Source organism: Bos indicus, chromosome 16 (assembly GCF_029378745.1).
Source record: "Bos indicus isolate NIAB-ARS_2022 breed Sahiwal x Tharparkar chromosome 16, NIAB-ARS_B.indTharparkar_mat_pri_1.0, whole genome shotgun sequence".
In the NCBI taxonomy this organism is placed as follows: Eukaryota; Metazoa; Chordata; class Mammalia; order Artiodactyla; family Bovidae; genus Bos; species Bos indicus.
The window spans coordinates 63,666,538-63,688,442 of NC_091775.1; the positions used below are offsets into that span (position 1 = coordinate 63,666,538).

The window sequence follows — 21,905 nt, forward strand, 5'->3', positions numbered from 1 at the left end:
CGCTTCCCTGGTGTAGTGCTTCGGAGGGCAACCATCAAAAGGAGCCGGACCGAGGCCATGGCACGGGACTCCAGCGATGAGCACTGCGTGGACATCTCCTCTGTGGGTGAGTGGAGGTTGTCGGATCATCTTTCACTGCTCTGAACCTCCCGTGAAAGGGAGCATCCTATCTTAGGAGAAACGCCACAAGGAGGAGGGGAGCCCAGAGAATCCAGAACTTTGGGATGTAATTAGGGAAAGGCACTGGAATCTAATCTCATCAACAGTGACTTAAAGAAGAAGAAAAAAAAAATGGACCAAGGGATAATGTTTATGTGAAACACGGGGTTTGGGGCCAAGAATCCAACCCAGATTCTTCAAGTGTGGCAGATGTATCTCTTCAGCGTGTGTATCCTCTCTCCTGGATGTGCTAATGAGCACCCACTTTGGGATATTGTTCACTGAGGAGGCCCATATGAGAAACTGCAATCATTTGCTTAATCATAGTAACATCTACCTACTTGCATCACCTGCTTCCATGTGATGCTTAAACAGATTCCCACTGACAACCCTATAACTTGCCTGCTGTTCCATCCGAGGTTCTCTTAACCTGGCCGATAGCAGACTTTTCTTCTTCAGAAAAAAAGGGAAGGGTCTTGACTTCATCCTGAAAGGCGGAAGAGGCGTACAGAGCTCATCACTGCTTCAGGTTGCCAGGGGTAGAAAAATCACAAATGCAGCAGAATGATTCCAGTGCCTGAAGCATATTTAAAAAGAAAAGCTCAATCTGTTACAAACATAAACAGGATCCTATTAGAATTCAAGATACCGGCTGGATGCCTGCTATCCTGCCCCGGGGCATCCTTCCATTTCCTATGACCAAGAGTGCCCAGAGGAAAAGCAGAATTCCCTGCTGCGCTGTGGAAACTCTTAGCTCGTAACATGGGGCTGCCCCAGGGTCTGCAACGGGGCAGTCCCCTAGCCCTGGGACCAGAGCTGCCCACCTGGACCTATGAATGCCCCTTTGTCATGGAGGGTGACCTCTTTTGCAGCCTCATTCTTCCTCCTTCCTTCTTCCTTGCTAGGCACACCTCTCGCCCGAGCCAGCATCAAGAGCGCCAAGGTGGACGGGGCCTCCTATTTCCGGCACAAGGAGCGACTTTTGCGGATCTCTATCCGCCACATGGTTAAGTCCCAGGTCTTCTACTGGATCGTGCTGAGCCTGGTGGCTCTCAACACCGCCTGTGTGGCCATTGTCCACCACAACCAGCCCCAGTGGCTCACCCACCTTCTCTGTAAGTGGATGCTGACTGCTGGCTCTCACGGCTGCCGCTCGATTGGTGTGTGAATGTCAAGAGAGCAAGGTGTCACGTGGGCTTGGCAGTGGTTCTGCCCGCCCAGAGTTCTGCCTCTCTGCCACGTTGTGGCCGAGGCCAGAGTTGTCCTCAGGGATTATCCCATGACTGTTTCCAGCTGTCATTCATTATTGAATCGGATAAATAAATCTTCAGTGATGAGTCAACAACATAGTGTTACACCTTGCATAATCCAGGGCCTTCACTTAGTGCCTTCAGGAGGCTCAGGGATTAGGGAGTCTTGGTCACCCAAGTCCTAGGGGCAAGTTCTTAGGGAAATGGATACTTTCAGCAGACCAGAAAGGAAACCTGTACAGGTCAGCCCTTGGTAAGGCTGCCCCAGGGTGCGGGTGAGTCTCCTGGAGGCTGTCACAGCTGGGTGTGTGAAGACTAAATCCAGCTCTTTCATCAAAGCCATGCTTAAGCCCTTTCTGTCTCCTGAAAGCCATCTGCCACATAAATGGCAGTGACAAACCCACCTGTCAGAAGAGAGCAGAGCTGACCTGTGGAGTGTGCTGGGACTCAGTCTGGGCCTGAGTGTGTTCAGACAAGGAGAGGTTTTGCCTGGCACTGACCTGGTCCGTGGTCACTGACTGTCCTGCCCGTGTGGGTCCCGCTGCTCTTGAGGGCTCCTCCGTAGGTGGTGGGGAGGGGTCGGGGAGGACAGGAACCCATGCTGTCCATGCAACCAATGCTTCTGCCTTTAATGCTTTCAGACTATGCAGAGTTTCTGTTTCTGGGGCTCTTCCTTCTAGAGATGTCCCTGAAGATGTACGGCATGGGGCCTCGCCTTTATTTTCACTCTTCCTTCAACTGCTTTGACTTTGGGGTAAGTGCCCTGGAGCCGCCCATCTTTCTGCCTGGGGTTGCTATGCTGTGGTTTGAGATAAGCACCTTGCTCCGGGGCTCAGCATGGAGCCTTGAAATCAGAATTTATTAAAGGAGGATAGATAGGATTAGCCAAAGGGAGGTCAGGAATGAGTGAACACTTGCCGTACGAGGATTTGTTTGGGTTTTTGAAATGCTCTTTTATTTTTAATGTTTTTACTGAAATGTGTAACACGCACACCAGAGAGTAAACACTTCAGTGTATATAGCTCAGTAAATTTTACAAAGCTCCCCATAGCCAGAATTTTGAACTGCTTATTACCTTGGAGGAAGCCTGGGAGAGAAGAACAAAAGACTTGTTTCCGGAAAGTGGTTTGATCAAAACTGAGAAACAAATATATTTATTTTTTAGTTCAGTTTAAAATTGAGAAAATTATCTAGATATACCCTTAAACATTCATACTTATATGCACACACACCCTCTTATATTAGCAAGTCCCCACATAGACTTCACCCAGTGTCCACATTCCTAAATAATAATGACACATAAATGTGTGCATTATCAATGCTCTTCAAGGTGCTTTCACATGCATTTTTCTCCTCTGTCACTTTCAGTCCTGCCCACGATGTGAAGCATTGGGAATTAGGCTACCCATTTACACATGAGTCAACAGGGGACCTCGTGTGCAAGTTCACACAGCCAGCTAGCAGCAGAACTAGGTTGCAAAACTTTGGGTTCCTGAACCACCTCTCCTTCTGCCAAACCCGCTTCTTTTTCTGCCAAATCTCCAGTTAGGTGCTAACGATTTTGAGCACTTGCCAACCTGCATTTTAACTTGGAACATATGCTTCTGGGTAGAGGCAATTTTCAGGCATAAGAACTAGTGAAAGACCATTTTTATCTTAGTTCCCTTATGTACATACTTTTCAGCATTGCTGCGAGGATTAAATTCTGTTATTTCTCCTAGTGCAATGTGGGGAATGTATTAGACCTTCAATAAACATATAATTAAAACATAAAACAAATTGAATGGCTAATTTGACATTGCTGCTTCCTATAGCAATCAGAGTCTATGCCACTAATTAGTACCATCACATCCAGGTGTGTGGGGCCTGAGTGACTGAAAGGCATTTCATGCACAGGTGACTGAAATATTCTTGTTAGCACTAAATTCTAGGCCAGTGAGAGAATGTGGACCTTCTCAGAAGTTTTTCTATTGGAAAGCAACCTGTATTCATTTAAATTTGTTTTCTTGTTTGAGGACTGCTCTTTTGTCTGTCTGTTCAAGGTGTTTTAATAAGAACAGTACAGCTGTCAAATCTATGCAGAAGTGGTGAATGACTTGTAGTTTTCAGGAAAGACAGAGCAGTTGGTAAAACAATCTACAGTATGAAGGAGGAAGTTTAGCGAGGAGAGTGGGGAGAGAAGTGGTAGAGTCTCATTTTTCCTTGGCAGCCTTCACAAATAGGTGGTCCTGTTGGAGGTGGGTTTCCCTGGTGGCTCCACTGGTAAAGAATCTGCCTGCAGTGTGGGAGACCTGGGCTCAATCCCTGGATTAGGAAGATCCCCTGGAAAAGGGCACGGCTACCCACTCCAGTATTGTGGCCTGGGAAATTCCATGGACTGTATAGTTCACGGGGTTGCAAAGAGTCAGACAGGACTGAGCGACTTTTGAAGAAGATTGGAGGGAGGAAGAGTGGGGAGGGAAAGGTTTAACTTCAGAATAGCCCAATGAGAACTGTTGATTGAGGAATCCCTCCTCCCCCTCCCCCTCCTCCCCCCTTTGCCTTTTCTTCTCACTGTGGCTGGCTTTGGCTCTTTAGGTCACAGTGGGCAGCATCTTTGAAGTAGTCTGGGCCATCTTCAGACCTGGTACATCTTTCGGAATCAGTGTCCTGCGAGCTCTCCGGCTTCTAAGAATATTTAAAATAACCAAGTAAGTGATTAGAAGCTAGACTCTTCCCAACCACCCCTGGGCGTGGAAGCTCCTCTCTGCCACATTATATTGCGTTACATCCTCACCACAGGATCCCTTTCCTCACCCCACTTTCTACTCCACGCTTCAGCTTCTCTTCCGTCTCCAAAGACCAAACCCGGGAAAATGCCTGAGTGCCAGCTCCTGTGCCACCTCCCCAAGGGAAGCCACATTATTGCTCCATCTCGCCTTCCTACAAGTATCCAGATGCAGCTTAACTCATAGGTCTCCAGGCAGATGCCCAACTGGGCCTGGGGGTAATTTGGTATCCGGTTCACTGCCATAACGCTGTCTGGGTTTTTGTAGGTATTGGGCATCCCTCCGGAATTTGGTGGTCTCCTTGATGAGTTCCATGAAGTCTATCATCAGTTTACTCTTCCTCCTTTTCCTCTTCATTGTTGTCTTTGCTCTGCTAGGAATGCAACTGTTTGGGGGCAGGTAAGCACCAATGAAGTTTCCAGCCAAAGCAGCCTCAAAACCTCATCTTCATCCTGTGAGCTCTGGGGTCACCAGTTTGTTCACCATATTACCATGTGTTTGTTCTTGTCCATGGCCCAAATCAACCATGCACCTTATGTGTGAAACGAATGTCTCTGTTTTTAATCCTTCCATACCATACGGGGTTCTTATTGAGGGTACCTCTCCCTTTGGAGCTGCCCCTGAAAGGAGCAGCTTGGGGTCTTGTGAGTCAAGATAAATCCAGATCCCATCACCAGTGCCCTTCAAGTGCACAGTTCCCGGTAGTAATCACTAAAACCATCTTCGTAAGTTACTGGAATGGGAGGAGAGTTGGGAAGACAGGGATGTGAAGAAAGGGGAAAGGGGTGATGAAAATGGCATAATTTTGGGAAGGGAAAACTTGGTGTGAGATTTTCATTTCATTCTCTCTGAATCTCCTTTTCAGGTTCAACTTTAATGATGGGACTCCTTCCGCAAACTTTGACACCTTCCCTGCAGCCATCATGACTGTATTCCAGGTATGAGGATGTTAAAAATGTTACTTGGGATCCCTTGTTGCACATCCTTCAAGGTGATGATGTTGTAAAAGAATCCTCCCTTTCCTCTCCAGGCTCCTCTCAGGCAGTACTTACTACTTTTGCTTATTGAGTAGTCATCACCACTGTAATTCCTAGGATTTCTATAGCTCTGTTAACGAATAATAAGAGAGCTCTCTTGTGATGATCTCATTGGCCTTCTCCCTACATTTGTGAGTTTGCAAGAGATGTTAAGTCAAAGACATTCAGTAACATCACATTTCTGGTTTTATGAAATTTGAAGTACTTTCTAACTTACATGTCCATTTAATGAAGAATCTTTTCCACCCCCATCCAATCCTTTTTTCTTTTTTTTTTTTTTAATCATGGGAGGAAACTTAAAACTGGTGATGCTTAAGAGCTAAAGGAGAACTCTATTTAGCCAGAATATGAGACTGAACCAGAACTCAGTTTTCTGGAACTGGAGCCCTTGAGGCTCTTTCCAGCAGTGCTGCTGCCTCAGGAGCTGTATCTTGGCAGCTCCAGAAGATGATCCATCAGTGCCTGAACCACCTGATCTGTGTGGTTCCCGTAGGCTTGGCAAAGCTGAGGTGTGGGATGGGAGACCGGAGATTCTACGTTTTGAGGAATAGAACTTTTCCTTTTGATATTCTGCTTCCATTTTCAATGGCTAAAATTCTCTTACATATCAGAAGGCAATTGAGGATTATTCATGGGTGTGACTTTTTTCCTCCCTGACAAGAGGGTAAATGGAAAAGACCCAGACTCAGAATTTTCCCCTTTCCATTGACCCCATTTTCTCATCCAACCCAGGGCTCTAATTTGCCTGTTGTGTGCTTTGTGTAGATCCTGACGGGTGAGGACTGGAATGAGGTGATGTACAACGGGATCCGCTCCCAGGGTGGGGTCAGCTCGGGCATGTGGTCTGCGATCTATTTCATTGTGCTCACCTTGTTTGGAAACTGTATCCTTTTTAAAATGCTTCTCTATTCTGCTGGCCTAGACCAGCATGTGAGGAGGAGGAGGTGGTGGTGGTGGTGGTGGTGGTGGTGATGCTGGTGATAGTAGAGGGTGGGTAGCAACGGGGTAGACAGTGTTAGGTGTACTAAGAGAAACCAGGATCCCGCTCTTAAGGAACATTTGCTATTTGGGTAAAAGATGAGTATAAATAAGATAGAGTATCATCCCAGTTATCATATATCATAACATCCAGGTTATCAGATTATCATCACAGATAAAATCATGTGAGTCTGTTACAGTAAATAATTGGAGGGACTATGAACTGGGGAAAATAAGAGAGGACAGAGATCACTATGGGCTGAAATAGTAATAACCGGATTATAATATTAATGAATTAATTATATGTTTTTTTTTTTACTTAAACATTTATTTTTGTTTAAGTATAGTAGATCTACAATGTTGTATTCATTTTAGGTTACAGAAAAATGTTTCAATTATACATATATATATATATATTCTTTTTCAGACTCTTTTCTTTTATAGGTTATTACAAAATATCAAATATGGTTGTGGGTGCTATACAGTAGGTCTTTGTTGGTTTTCTGTTTTATTTATAGTAATGGATGTATGTTAATCCCAAACTCCTAATTTATACCTTCCCCTCTTTCCCTTTTAATAATAGTAACCGTAAGTTTGTTTTCTATGTCCATGGGTCTACTTTTTTTCTGTGTATAACTTCATTTGTATCGTTTTTTTTAAGATTCCACATATAGGCGACAGCATTGCCTTTGTCTGGCTCACTTCACTTAGGATGATGTTCTGTCGGTCTATCCACATTGCTGCACGTCATTAGTTCATTATTTCTTATGGCTGACTGATATTCCACTGTATAAATGTCCCATGTCTTCTTTATCCATTCATCTGTTGATGGACGTTTAGGTTGCTTCCATGTCTTGGTTATTGTAAATAGTGCTGCAATGAACGTCAGGGTGCATGTATCTTTTCAAATTATGGTTTTCTCCAGATATGTGTCCAGGAGTGGGATTTCTGGATCATATGGTAGTTCTCTATGTTAACAGAGAACAGAGCCTTCCACCTAATAAGTTCTCAAAAATATTCAGTTCAGTTCAGTCGCTCAGTTGTGTCCGACTCTTTGTGACCCCATGAATCGCAGCACACCAGGCCTCCCTGTCCATCACCAACTCCTGGAGTTCACTCAGACTCATGTCCATCGAGTCAGTGATGCCATCCAGCCATCTCATCCTCTGTCATACCCTTCTCCTCCTGCCCCCAATCCCTCCAGCACTAGAGTCTTTTCCAATGAGTCAACTCTTCACATGAGGTGGCCAAAGTACTGGAGTTTAAGCTTCAGCATCATTCCTTCCAAAGAAATCCCAGGGCTGATCTCCTTCAGAATGGACTGGTTGGATCTCCTTGCAGTCCAAGGGACTCTCAAGAGTCTTCTCCAACACCACAGTTCAAAAGCATCAATTCTTCGGCGCTCAGCCTTCTTCACAGTCCAACTCTCACATCCATACATGACCACAGGAAAAACCATAGCCTTGACCAGACAAACCTTTGTTGGCAAAGTAATGTCTCTGCTTTTGAATATGCTATCTAGGTTGGTCATAACTTTCCTTCCAAGGAGTAAGCGTCTTTTAATTTCATGGCTTCAGTCACCATCTGCAGTGATTTTTGGAGCCTCAAAAAATAAAGTCTGACACTGTTTCCACTGTTTCCCCATCTATTTCCCATGAAGTGATGGGACCGGATGCCATGATCTTCGTTTTTTGAATGTTGAGCTTTAAGCCACCTTTTTCACTCTCCACTTTCACTTTCATCAAGAGGCTTTTGAGTTCCTCTTCACTTTCTGCCATAAGGGTGGTGTCATCTGCATATCTGAGGTTATTGATATTTCTCCTGGCAATCTTGATTCCAGCTTAGTTGCTTCCAGTCCAGAGTTTCTCATGATGTACTCTGCATATAAGTTAAATAAGCAGGGTGACAGTATACAGCCTTGACATACTCCTTTTCCTATTTGGAACCAGTCTGTTGTTCCATGTCCAGTTCTAACTGTTGCTTCCTGACCTGCATACAGATTTCTCAAGAGGCAGGTCAGGTGGTCTGGTATTCCCATCTCTTTCAGAATTTCCCATAGTTTATTGTGATCCACACAGTCAAAGGCTTTGGCATAGTCAATAAAGCAGAAATAGATGTTTTTCTGAAACTCTCTTGCTTTTTCCATGATCCTGCGGATGTTGGCAATTTGATCTCTGGTTCCTCTGCCTTTTCTAAAACCAGCTTGAACATCAGGAAGTTCACAGTTCACATATTGGTGAAGCCTGGCTTGGAGAATTTTGAGCATTACTTTACTAGCATGTGAGATGAGTGCAATTGTGTGGTAGTTTGAGCATTCTTTGGCATTGCCTTTCTTTGGGATCGGAATGAAAACTGACCTTTTCTAATCCTGTGGCCACTGCTGAGTTTTCCAAATTTGCTGGCATATTGAGTGCAGCACTTTCACAGCCTCCTCTTTCAGGATTTGAAATAGCTCAACTGGAATTCCATCACCTCCAGTAGCTTTGTTCATAGTGATGCTTTCTAAGGCCCACTTGACTTCACATTCCAGGGTGTCTGGCTCTAGGTCATTGATCACACCATCGTGATTATCTGGGCTGTGAAGATCTTTTTTGTACAGTTCTTCTGTGTACTCTTGCCACCTCTTCTTAATATCTTCTGCTTCTGTTAGGTCCATACCATTTCTGTCCTTTATCGAGCCCATCTTTGCATGAAATGTCCCCTTGGTATCTCTAATTTTCTTGAAGAGATCTCTAGTCTTTCCCATTCTGTTGTTTTCCTCTATTTCTTTGCATTGATCACTGGGGAAGGCTTTCTTATCTCTTCTTGCTATTCTTTGGAACTCTGCATTCAGATGCTTATATCTTTCCTTTTCTCCTTTGCTTTTCGCTTCTCTTCTCAGTACTGTGATTAATGCTCATACTGCTGAGCATAGCTAGCGTTTATCATACTTGTGCTATTCATAAAACCTCATACTAAATGGTTTTTGGCACTATTTCAACTAATCCTTACCTTACAAATCTTAGAGGAAATAAGTTGATCAAAGTCAATTACTAAATTATAATGGGAGACTAGAAAAAAAGTGCATTTAATTCCCAAACCCATGACTAGTCTTGGGATCTAGACAAGGAAGATTTAGGTTTTAATCCCAGCAGCTCTGCTTACCAGCTGTGTGGCCTTGGGAAAGTCACTTAACCTCTCTGAACTTCTAGTTTTCACATCTGAAAAGAGGAAACAATATCTATGTCCTTCATTAGTTGTAAATAGTAAAATGAGATAGTTTACTTGAATATTCCACAGACCAGAAACTTCTACATGATGTTTTGGGCAAGTGGGACTTGTCTTGAATTGAGATCACTCAAGTGAAAAGGGGACAGCCATGTGTTGCAGATGTATTTTTTGCCTTTTGCACAGTCTCACGGAGCATAGATGTTCCTCTAAGTTTTATGCTCTGAAAACTTCTAAGGGTCAGAGCAGACTATAAACAAACACGAGAAACCCATATACAGAAAGCTAGGCAGTGAGTCACAGAAATGGTAGGCCAGTTTGCCGTAATAGCAGCACCTTAATTTTCCTGTTACTCTAAGGGTAATCAGACCTGGACATTTGTGCTAAAACAGATGTATGTTCCATAACACATGAGCCTCGAGGATAATTGGAAAATTGGGACGTCTGAGGTTAGAGCGTGGAATAGAAATGGGCTCCATAATGATCTTGTGTGCCCTGAGACATTTTGTTAAATGAAATATGGGCGCCTCCCAGGACAAGAAGATTGAGAAATGTTAGCATCCCATTACTGAGAGATAGTAATGAGTCTGTAGAATCTCTTTTTTTGTTGTTGTTCATCTTTAAGGTCAGACTAGCATGACTGGGCTTCAATTCTAGCCTCCTGGAAAGGAGAGATGAACTCCTACCTCTTGTTCTCTACCCGTCTTGTTCAGTGGTTCTCTATTCGATGTTGCTGTAATTAGAGGCTGTAACTGTGCAAAGGCCTCCTCCCTCCATCTCCCCCTTCCCTGGGGGGTTTGATTCAGGTATATTTCTTTGTCCGGTGCAAAGAGATGATATGTGGAAGGAGAGAAGACGTATTATCCTTCAAACAGAGCTGCATAATATCTCTCCCCCACCACGCTCACAGTCCCTGCTTAAGTGACTCTTTGGGGTGACTGTCCCTGCTGGTGTTCCAGACAGGAAAGGCATGGAGATGCCTTCTCAGCCTTGCTGGGTCTCCTTTTGCTTTTCTTACTTGCCCATCCTTAACTCATTGCCCCAGACACACTGCTGAATGTGTTCTTGGCCATCGCTGTGGACAATCTGGCCAATGCCCAGGAGCTGACCAAGGTGAGCCTTATTCTCCAGGGATCTAATGGTTCTCTGGGCCACTGGGTGCCCACTAGGCTTTGGGGCTACATCCAGAAGCCTGCACTGCCTGTCTCGGGCCTGCAGGGAAGGCCCCTTCTGGGAGCTCATGGACACCCGGAGAGCTACATGTGTCCACGAAGGGAGCCTGGTTCACTCTCACTGAGTTTGCTGAGCCTTGGACCAGATGGGGTCTCTCATTGGATATTGAGGATGATCACTTAGTCACTGCAGACTCTCAAAGATAGCCTTTGCAGGCTTGTGACTTGGGAAATAGAGAAAACACCAGAGTCTTGGATTTAAGTTCCACCTCTGCTCCTGTGACCTGTGGCTGTGTGACCTCAATCATGTGCCTTCACCCTTCTGGGTTTGAGGGTGAGAGGGTCCAGGACTGTGGCTGTTGGGGTATTCCAGTGCTCACTTCATCTTGGGGGAAGTTTCCGTGAGTTTCAAAGAAGCCAGACACCATATTTCTCAAAGTACAGTTCCTTTCTTTCCTCTGAGTCATGTCTTCAGGGGTAGAGGCAATACAATTGCAGTGGGATTGTCTGGGGAGATGAGTGAAACCTTCTCCCCGCATAATACAAATTTGGTTTAAGGCAAAATCCATAGCATCCTAGTGATGTTTATGAGCTTTTTCCGTGTATTCCTTGAGGGTTACCTGCTCTTCTCTGCATTCTCAAGGGTCTTCTTACCTGCAGACAGGGTAAGCTCTTGTAGCTGAAAAGCTGGCTGTGAGTCACACATCTGTCCCTTACTGGCCCTTTTAGCTTAGGCATGACCCCTGGTCTCTATTAGTGTTGCTTCCTTCATCTGTTAAAAAAAAAGGGGGGGGGGGAATGCTATATCTGCCTTGCATACCTCTTAGGAGGACAGCAAGGATGAAGCAAAAGGACGTGTGTAAAAACCAGAGCAGTCTTTGAAAACATATGCAATCTTAGTAGCCCTAGTCATTTTACCTGAACCGGGTTTCCGTGCCGTCATCACATAGAAAGACATTTATAAGCTGGAGTGTGGGTGAGGGGCTGAGATCCCTGCCCGAGCACCAGGGTAGGGGTCACTTAGCTGTGCAGGGAAGAGGGTGTGATGAGGGCTGTGGCGTTCATCTCAGGAGCTCTGCCTGGAAGGTCCTTCTCCATCACGCCCGGACACTGAAGAGCATCCGAGAAGTGTCAGCTCTGGCCTCTGACCTTTACAGCCCTGGCCACCTCCACCAAGGACTGGGGTTTGGGGTAGACCTTCAAGTCTCTCCTGAGGAAACATGGGGGGCCTGTGGGGCAGGATGGGGGCCAGAACAGCTGGCCACACCAGGGCTGTGGAGGCTGCTGTCTCAGGAGGCCTGACTGCTAGTTTCTGGAGGTCTGTGAGCCAACATGACCTCACTCTGCCTGTTTCACCTCTTGCTCTGCTTTCCTCGCTTCTCCAGGTCTCCAGAAGCTCCCTCAGCCCTTCTGGGCAGGGCCGAGGAAGCTACTCTCCTTCATGGGGATCCCAGACAACACCATCTCTACTTTGTGTCTAGGATGAACAAGAAGAAGAGGAGGCCTTCAACCAGAAGCATGCACTGCAGAAGGCCAAGGAGGTCAGCCCGATGTCTGCACCCAACATGCCTTCCATCGAGTGAGTCGCTGTCCCCACGTCACAGACCCCTGGGCTCCTGTGTCGACAGCCCAGTGCTCAGCTCCACAGCTGTTGACCCTTGGAGGGAGCCTGCTCTGTGCCAGGAAGCGTCCTGTGAATACAGTACTGAGCAAGACAGGGTCAGGGTCTCTCTTTTCACAGAACTTGTATTTCAGTGAGCAAGATAGCTGATAAATGCACAGAAATAATTGTAGATAGAACTTCTATAAAATAAGTAAAACAGGGTACTAAGGCAGAGGAATAGGAATTGGGTGCAGTACCTTTGGGCAATTTGGGAGGAGTTCTCTGAAGAGAGGATGTTTAAGCAGAGACCGAAATGTGTAGAAGATGGTTGTGTGATGTTATGAAGATGGAACATTCCCAGTAAGGTCCCAGTGTGGCTGGTGTGGAGGGAGCAAGGGGAAAGAGAAGGAAGTACGGCCGGGGAGGTCCTAAAGGCTCAAGTGAAGGACTTTGCTTTTGTTCTGATTGCAACTGTAGGAGGGTCTAGAGGGGAAGGATGGGTAGGATTTGATTTATACTTGAAAAGGTCACTCTGCTCTGTGGAGAATGGACTGGAGGCAGGAAGACAGAGATTGGCTCTGAGTAAAGCAGTGAGAGTTAGTGGTGGTTTAGAGCATGATAGTAGCAACAGAGCAGATGAGAGTTCATCTCATTCAGTCTGTATTTGGAGAGAGGACAATAGGATGAGCTGATGGAATAAATGTGATGGAAGTAGAGATGAAAAAAAAAAAAAGGAGAAACAAACATTTCTGCCAGGTATTAAGGTTTGATGCCTGTGTAACTGGAGAGGTGGTGGTGGTATTTATGGCTCACTTGAAGATGGTGGAAATCCAATGTTCCTTTTGATGGCATTAAATCTGAAGTGCATATAAGATGAGCAAGTAAAGATTCCGAATGGGCTATTGGCCACGTGTGTCTGAAGCTCAGAAGTCAGGGTTAGAAATAAGGATTGGGGGTATAGCATTTGCATTTGGATGGCATTTAGGCTGTCATCCCAGGAGAGCTGACCCAGGTAGAGGTGGGCTGAGAGGCTGAGGCCAGGGGCCAGAGAGCACCCTGTGTTCAAGGAGAAACCCACGAGGAGAGCAGGTGAGCAGGGTGTCCTGGGGACATGGAGAAGAACATGCTTCTGGAAGGAAGAAGTGGACGGAAGAGCTCAGGACTACTGAAAGATCCCATGAGATGAGGACAGAAAAGGGAGCATTGAATTTGGCAAAATGCACACTGTTAGTGAACTTCACGAGAGCCATGTAAGTGGCCCAGTGGGAACAAAATCCAGTTGGAGTGCATTAGAGAGAGAATGGGGGGCGGGGGGTGATACATTAGAGCAGCCAGTGTAGACCCTCTTTGAGGATCCAGCCTGGCCCTGGTGGCTGCTGGTGGAACTAGCAGACCGTGGGGCCCTTTGGGCGGCTGACCTCTGCGTGGCACTGGGGGAGGACCTTGGGGAGAGGCTGACCACAGAACCACGGAATTCCTGTTGGGGCTTCTGGGCCCACATGAGGACTGTGCGGGGCCCTGCGGTATGTCTGGGGAGGGTCTGAGGCACCTGGCAGCTGGACCTGTGTCCAGCTGGACCCAGACCCTGTCATCTGTTACTTGAAACTGATCAGCGAGGTGCCCTTCCCTTCCCAGAGCTCGTGCGAAAGGCTCTCAGTGTCCTCGGCCTCGCCCTGTAGGGACATTCCAGAGTTATGTGTGGGGCCTCCCCTGCACGGCTGTCCTCTTGTTCTCGCCTTTCAAAATTGAAGGCAGGCCTGGCCTCTGGGCCTCTCCTCTGTGAGTGAGAAAAAAACCCGCTCCAAAATTCATTAAAGATCGATAAAGATGAAACGACTCCTTCTTCCCTAGAATTTTCTCTGCGCCTCGAGCAGTTTCTACCCCACTTTCCCTGCACTCGTGAGTTTGGGCTAAAAATAAATACATGCAGGTATCCAAACATGCTAGTGGGTGGAGCTGGCTGCCACTTTAGGAGTGGGTGGTGCTATTTCCTGAGATGAGGAAATCTGGAGGAGGAGTGGGTTTGGAGATATGAGGGGGAAGCACGCTTGGCCCAGAGTGGAAACTCGCTATTTGTGGAATGAAAGAATGAATGAGATGCTGGTAGGCACAGGCCGTAGGGAGTGAGCTGCGTGCGTATCCGGGCACAGTGAGGTGGGAGGGACTTTGTGACCGTCCCAGGTGAGTAGAGATACAGGCTTTGGATGTGATGAGTGTGCTGCTGGCTGAACAACAGAGTGTGTTTGGACATGCAGGCCCAGACCCCTGACTTCCGGACTATATGACTGAGTGTGAATGTGGCGGCTAGAACGTTATTACAACCCAAAAAACCCGAGGGCTAGACCTAGCTCTGTCGCTCAGTGCTGTGACATTAGAGCGAGAACCTCTTAGCATCTCAGAGTCCCTGTTTCTCCATCTTTGAAATGAGGAATACCAGCCACCTGTCCTGGTCCACATGGTTCTTGTAGGGTGTGTGTGAGGTCACATGCGTGTGAATTGGGGAGATGCTTCTCTGTGTGATTGTAGGAATGTTGAAGATGTACTAATGGTTGTGATGGGATGTGAATCTGGATCTTTGTATGTGTAAGTGGGGAAGTAAAGTTTGAAGTGTGGATCTGATTTGTGTGGAAATGAGAGGTTGGTTTTCTCTTTGGCCTGGCCTCTGTGTGCATGTGTATGTGTGCACGCACACTTGTGAGCATGCAGAGAATTCTTCCACGTATTTACCCTCTTCCACACGTGCTTCTGGAGGGCCAGTGTGTGACGACTTGAGAATTTGCAAATAGCTGGTGTAAGCGTTAATCGCTCAGTCATGTCGGACTCCATGGACTGTAGCCTGCCAGGGTCATCTGTCCATGGAATTCTCCAGGCAAGAAGACTGGAGTGGGTTGCCATTTCCTTCTCCAGGGAATCTTCCTGACCCGGGGATTAAACCCAGGTCTCAGGCATAGCTGTAGAGCTATCACTGCATAGGTATCCCTGCACAGCTGGTGGAAGGTGCTTTCCTGGTGGGCGTGCATGCTGCCTGTCTAGAGTGTGTGCTTCTCTTTCTCTCTGCCGCCATGCCCCTTGGCATGGCTGCCCCACGTGCATGGCAGCCACTGATGCTGAGGGATGCTGGAGATCTAGTCACAGGCGTCTCCACAGTCTTGGCCACATCCAGCCCAGGGGTGCTCCTGTGCCCTGTGCCTCTCCAGGCTCAGACCAGCTGCCTCTGTTCCCCCTGCCCACTGGACCAGGCTGCTCTGTGGATGTGGACATGGCGATTGAGCAACACTAGTTTGCCTGCATGTTTTCCATGGGTGGGTGTCAGTTTCATCAGGAAAGAAGCCACATTTGCCAACCTCCCAGGTCCAGGCAGGGTCCGTTGGGCCAGACTGGTTTTGTCACCCCAGGAACTGGGGCAGGCTCATTCCACAAGTGTCCCAGACATGTCTTTCTCCACCTGAGCACTGACCCTGTGCTGACAGCTCCATTTTTCCTGTTTGCCTTTGTGGGTGATGCCCTCACCCTACCATTGACTTTCCATTGACCTTGTGGTCGAAAGGACATAGCACGTGTGTGTGTGTGTAGAAGAGATTTTTCCCTGCACAAGGCCAGGAAGGGTAATACGTGCTTTACCCAGCTGAATAGACAGAGTGTTCAAGGCCTTCGGCCAGGGCCAGCACAGTGCACACGTGCAGGGGACACCACTCACATCCTGAGGTATGTGGATGGCAGCCCACAGCGCGATGGCCCTGCCTTTGGCCACGGGCCAATGGCGTGCACGCTAGACCATTTGTTCCCTGCATGTTGTGTGAGATGAGAGGGATGAGCTGGGGAGTCATACCTTTGTGAATATCCTAGATATGATCAGGAGTAAATGAACTTCATCCAAGTTTACAGGGTTTCCAGAATAGGTCTCTGAAGGACACTTAGGTGAAACCTGAGTGCCAGCAGGGCTTGATGACTGAGCGTCCAAAGCTTCTACGAACTGAGAAACCCTGAACATGCGTGCCTGCATGTTCGCTTCAATATATTAGATCATTATGTTTGCACACAGCAAGGAACCAAGGCCAGTCCCTTGGAGAGTTGATGGCTGGGCATGTACAGAGGGCAGCAGGCACCTAGGGGATTCTGTGCCTCTCCCTGGAGATCGGCTGGTGGCCGTGGGGCTGGCGGGTCCTAGAGGTGGGGGTGAACTGAACCTGTCCGTTTTTCTTCCCCAGAAGAGACAGAAGGAGAAGACACCACATGTCGATGTGGGAGCCACGCAGCAGCCACCTGTATGTGTGTACCGGTCTGCGTGTTTGTGAGTGGTTACGTGTGGGTGCGGGGACACCATGTCTTTGTCCTTGCCGGGGACTGAGTGGAGTGGGCGTGCACGCGTCCGTGTGGGCCGTGGCGTGTGTGTGTGTGCGTTCCGTGCACGTGGTTTGTGGATCCACCCCTCCGCCCCACCCACCGTGTGCCTTTCTCAGTGTGCGTCTCAGGTATGTGACCCCGTGTGCAGTTTGCTCTTCCGTGTGGCCTGTGAGTGGACATGTGTCGGCGTGGGTTGTTTGTGCCAGTGGGGTGCCTTTCATGCGGGCGCTTGTGGACAGCTCGTGTGGGCCCCAGTGAGGATGTGCGTGGGCACCTGTGAGCATCCCCTGCACGGGCTCTAGAGGTGCGCCCACGGGCACACGGGCGTGCAGGTGTAAGCGTCCACCTTCCACCACCCGTGGAAGCCCACCCTGTATCGTGTTTGAGTGTTCCTGCTGCCACGTGAATGGTCAGCTAGGCCTCCAAGCTGAACTGTTCAGCGGTGGTTTTGAGTATGAGCTGCTCGTGGGCCCTGGACATAGAGACCCTTGGATTTTATCAGTGGTTGTGGAAGAGACCCCACCACATCGCTGCGAGGGTCATGCCCAAACTTTTTGTAACATGGGTCTGCTCCCTGCTGTCGTCAGTCTCCCTTTAATAGGACCTGCCCTTGTATTTCTCAGCCTTAGCTCTCCCAGGCTGGCATGGGAAAGGGAAAGAGAGGGAGAGGAGGAGGAATAAAGGCCTCTGACCTTGAACTAAGGGCCATTGCCATGCATAGAGAGAGTACAGGTTGATGCCCTTAAAGCAAAGGGGAGCAGGGAGTGAAGACCTGGCAACCTTCGTACTACTGTCTGCAGGCCCTGGCCACCGGGACTCAGTCCTGGGCTGCCCTCGCCCCTCCTCAGCTACTTCAGGGCAGGGATCAGAGTGGGAGACCCCACAAAACTGGGGGGCACTGGTCCAACCACCCACTCGGCCCCTCACATTTTTCTGTGCTTCCTGTCTGCAGGTCCTGGGCTCTCCCGTTTGCTCCCCACCGTGTGTTTCCCCCTGACCCTGTGCCCTGGCCGCTGCAGGCTGGTCTGGGCCCCCGTGGCCGCCCTCCCCAGCCCTTGGCCAGCTGTTCTGACCTCGCCCTCACCTTCTCCCCTTTGGCAGGAGGGAGCGGAGGCGCCGGCATCACATGTCCGTGTGGGAGCAGCGAACCAGCCAGTTGAGGAGGCACATGCAGATGTCCAGCCAGGAGGCCCTCAACAAGGAGGAGGCCCCGCCCATGAACCCCCTCAACCCCCTCAACCCGCTGAGCCCCCTCAACCCGCTCAGCGCGCACCCCAGCCTCTACCGGAGACCCCGGGCCATCGAGGGGCTAGCCCTGGGCCTGGGGCTGGAGAAGTGTGAGGAAGAGCGCGTCAGCCGTGGGGGGTCCCTCAAAGGGGATGGAGGGGACTTGGCGAGCGCCCTGGACAGCCAGAGGAGCCCCCTGGCCCTGGGCAAACGGGAGCCACCCTGGCTGGCCCGGCCCTGTCACGGGAACTGTGACCCGACCCAGCCGGAGGCGGGCAGTGGGGAGACGGTGGTGACCTTCGGGGACCGGGCCCGGCACAGGCAGAGCCAGCGGCGCAGCCGGCACCGCCGCGTCAGGACCGAGGGCAGGGAGCCCTCCTCCACCTCCAGAAGCAGGTCTGCCAGCCAGGAGCGGAGTCTGGACGAAGCTGTGCCCAGCGAGGGGGAGAGGGACCGTGAGCCCAGGGCTGGCCATGGGGGCAAAGAACCCATGATCCAGGAGGAAGAGCGAGAGCGATGCCAGGACTTACGGAGGTAAATGCAACATAGGAGTGCCCTGGAGACAGATAGTGTGGCCCGCGTTAGGGATTCTTCAATGTAAGCCTTTCTGAACCTCACTTTTCCCTTTTGTATAATGCATCTTTTACGAAGTATGTGTCAATACAATAGCAGTGAGATCTGTTCCCCTGGAAACCAGGGCATCCCCTGTTGGGAGTGGGGAGGACATGATGTGCAGGAGTCAGCCAATGGATGCCGCTCCGGTAGACCTCAGCTCCTCTGCCTGGTGAGGAGGGAGACAGCAGGTGCCACGTGCTCTCCAGCAGGGCCATGTGGACTCCCCCCACCTTTCCCTCTCGCCAGGCACAGAAGCCGTTTCAGAATCGCTTCCCGATGTGAGCAGCAGCTGTCTTCTCCTCTCTCCTCACAGGACCAACAGTCTGATGGTGCCCAGAGGCTCCGGGCTGGCAGGAGCCCTGGATGAGGCCGACACACCCCTTGTCCCACCCCAGCCGGAGCTGGAAGTGGGGAAGGACGCAGCCCTGACGGAGCAGGAGCCGGAGGGCAGCAGTGAGCAGGCTCTGCTGGGGGACGTGAAGCTGGACATGGGCCGGGTCAGCCAGAGCGAGCCCGACCTCTCCTGCGTCACGGCCAACACGGACAAGGCCACCACCGAGAGCACCAGCGTCACTGTCACCATCCCCGACGTGGGCCCCTTGGTGGACTCAACCGTGGTGCACAGTGAGAACACAGGGCCCGCCCCCTTCCACACACCGCCCCCTCCCCGCCCAGGGCTGGGGGAGGCATGCTTCCCCCACACATCCCCACCCCCCGAGGCTGGGGGAGGCATGGTTCTGGAGTCATCCCAGGAAAGCTGCAGGGAAAACCCCACCAGTGGGATGGAACCCTTCTTCAACATATGAAAGAATAGCAGCAGTTTTAGCCCCATGGCACCCCACTCCAGTACTCTTGCCTGGAAAATCCCATGGACGGAGGAGCCTGGTAGGCTGCAGTCCATGGGGTTGCTAAGAGTCGGACACGACTGAGCAACTTCACTTTCACTTTTCACTTTCATGCATTGGAGAACGCAATGGCACCCCACTCCAGTACTCTTGCCTGGAAAATCCCGTGGACAGAGGAGCCTGGTAGGCTGCAGTCCATGGGGTCGCTAAGAGTCGGACATGACTGAGGGACTTCACTTTCACTTTTCACTTTCATGCATTGGAGAAGGAAATGGCAACCCACTCCAGTGTTCTTGCCTGGAGAATCCCAGGGACAAGGGAGCCTGGTGGGCTCCCGTCTATGGGGTCGCACAGAGTCGGACACGACTGAAGTGACGTAGCAGCAGCAGCAGCAGCAAGAGAACTAAGCTAGAATTTTCTCAATCTTAAATTTTATCCATAAAATGTCGTTCAGCCCGTGGCCCCCCCAGAGTCTTCAGAGAGATCACATGTGATTCTGTACCCCTTTGTCTATTCAGCTACTTAATTTATCTTGTGGATATCTGATGGCATATTCTCTGGGCCGCCCCTCCCCCAGGTGCTTGGCCACCTGATAAGTTAGGGGACCATTACTGGCAGGCGGGCCCATGTTGGCCCTGGTTCTGCTCAGCACGTGGCCTCCAAAAACCCTCTCTGTCTTGAGGCCTCAATTTATCATCTGTGAAGTGAGAGCGTTGAACCAGATGACCTCTGAGACCTTCCTCTGTGCTAACATTTCTTGAATCTTTTATTCTTATTGACTCTCTTTCTCCTAGGAGCTTTTAGTCACACTTTATCTCACAGTTCCCAGAGGTGGTGGATATTCATCTGTGAGACCTTAAAGGGAAACACAACCCAAAAGCACTTACCCCATCCCCATCCCTGCCCCAACCCCATACGCATCTCTACATAACCCCACCACCATCTGTCCCCTTGGCACTGAATTGTGACCACAGGATTCCACTCTTGCTTTTTTCCTCCTGTATTTTTTTCTTTTCACAAAGCAGTCCTCTCTCCCCGTTTTTCTTTCTCTCACTGCTCTGTCTCCATTTCTTCACCTTCTCAACTGAAATACCTCTCAAAGTATTCTTTGGAATGCCGGTACTACTTTATAATCTCACATGTCCAGTAACCCCTGCTGTCTTGTTTAATTTTGTGCACTAATAAGGAAGTGTTTTTGGACCCTCTTTTATGAGGGTCATAGTGGTGTATGTCTCATAAAAGAGGGTTGGGCTTCCTTGGTGACTCAGGGAAGAATCTGCCTGCAATGCAGGAGACCTGGGTTCCATCCCTGGGTCGAGAAGATCCCCTGGAGTAGGGGATGGCAGCCCACTCCAGTACTCTTGCCTGCAGAATTCCATGGACAGAGGAACCTGGCAGGCTAGCTACAGTCCGTGGGGTCACAAAGAGTCAGACACGACTGAGCAGCTGACACATACTCTTATGAGACACAACATTAAGAAAGTTTGACCCTCTTCTGTTCTCATTCTGGGGTTGGTCCCTGCCCTTGGCCGTAGGTTAGAGCGTGTTATCAGAGGGGTTTTGGACGCTTTGGATGACTCACCTTTGGGAAAGACCTGAAAGGGGTCGGGACTTTGGAGGTTTGCTACTTACACAGGGCTCCAGGGCAGAACCGTTCACTGAATGGGAATGTGGGAGAGGTGCCCCTGCCCTGCTTGGATGGCCTCGTCCTCTCTGCCACTCACCCCACACTGGACCTTCCATGTGGAAACTCAGAGCAGAAGCCCAGCAGCCGCACTTGGTCTCTGCTTCTTCATCCTCTCAATCCTGGGAGAAGTCATAGACCCATCTTTGCATGAATACTGCAGTTTCATTTCTGCGTTAATCAGGACTGGAACACGAACAGCCAGAAGGGCAGCCACAGACAGAGTCATGGCTTCTTAAAATCTTCCACTGTGGTGTGGTTTCACTGAAAGGAGATAGAATTCTACATTGGGAATGTATACCAGCTGTAAGGGGCTTCTCTGATAGCTCAGCTGGTTAAGACTCTGCCTGCAATGTGGGAGACGCCGGTTTGATTCCTGGGTTAGGAAGATTCCCTGTAGAAGGGATAGGCTACCCACTCTGGTATTCTTGGGCTTCCCGTGGTGGCTCAGATGGTAAAGCATCCACCTGCAATGCGGGAGATCTGGGTTCAATCCCTGGGTTGGGAAAATCCCCTGGAAGAGGGCATGGCAACCCACTCTAGTATTTTTGCTTGGAGAATCCCCATGGACAAGGAGCCTGGTGGGCTACAGTCCATGGAGTCACAAAGAATCCTCCACGACTGAGCCATTAAGCACAGCACCAGCTGTATGAGCTTAGGATAGGTCCTTGAATTCCCTGAACTTCAGTTTTCCCACCTGTAGAAGGGGAATAATAATATATGTTGTTCAGGTGTGCTACTGCTAAGTCGCTTTAGTCGTGTCCGACTCTGTTCGACCCCATAGACGGCAGCCCACCAGGCTCCCCTGTCCCTGGGATTCTCTAGGCAAGAACACTGGAATGGGTTGCCATTTCCTTCTCCAATGCATGAAAGTGAAAAGTGAAAGTGAAGTCGCTCAGTCGTGTCCGACTCTTAGCGACCCCATGGACTGCAGCCTACCAGGCTCCTCCGTCCATGGGATTTTCCAGGCAAGAGTACTGGAGTGGGGTGCCATTGCCTTCTCCTGTTCAGGTGTA

At 49.4% G+C, this 21,905-nt stretch overlaps 1 protein-coding gene across 3 annotated transcripts in view; it reads left to right on the plus strand.

Moving 5' to 3' along the window:
- Positions 1–21,905, plus strand: part of CACNA1E (calcium voltage-gated channel subunit alpha1 E) — a 329,991-nt gene that overhangs the window by 241,035 nt on the left and 67,051 nt on the right. For 2 of the 3 annotated variants that reach the window (XM_019976906.2, XM_019976908.2), the window contains exons 10-21: positions 17–106; positions 1,065–1,274; positions 2,051–2,163; positions 3,987–4,099; positions 4,445–4,576; positions 5,043–5,115; positions 5,980–6,097; positions 10,445–10,512; positions 12,053–12,150; positions 16,383–16,439; positions 17,620–18,279; positions 18,674–18,984. In XM_019976906.2, coding sequence (XP_019832465.2) covers positions 17–106; positions 1,065–1,274; positions 2,051–2,163; positions 3,987–4,099; positions 4,445–4,576; positions 5,043–5,115; positions 5,980–6,097; positions 10,445–10,512; positions 12,053–12,150; positions 16,383–16,439; positions 17,620–18,279; positions 18,674–18,984 — 2,043 coding nt within the window. The remainder of the gene's footprint in view (positions 1–16; positions 107–1,064; positions 1,275–2,050; positions 2,164–3,986; positions 4,100–4,444; positions 4,577–5,042; positions 5,116–5,979; positions 6,098–10,444; positions 10,513–12,052; positions 12,151–16,382; positions 16,440–17,619; positions 18,280–18,673; positions 18,985–21,905) is intronic. The other variant, XM_019976909.2, reaches the window with a different exon arrangement.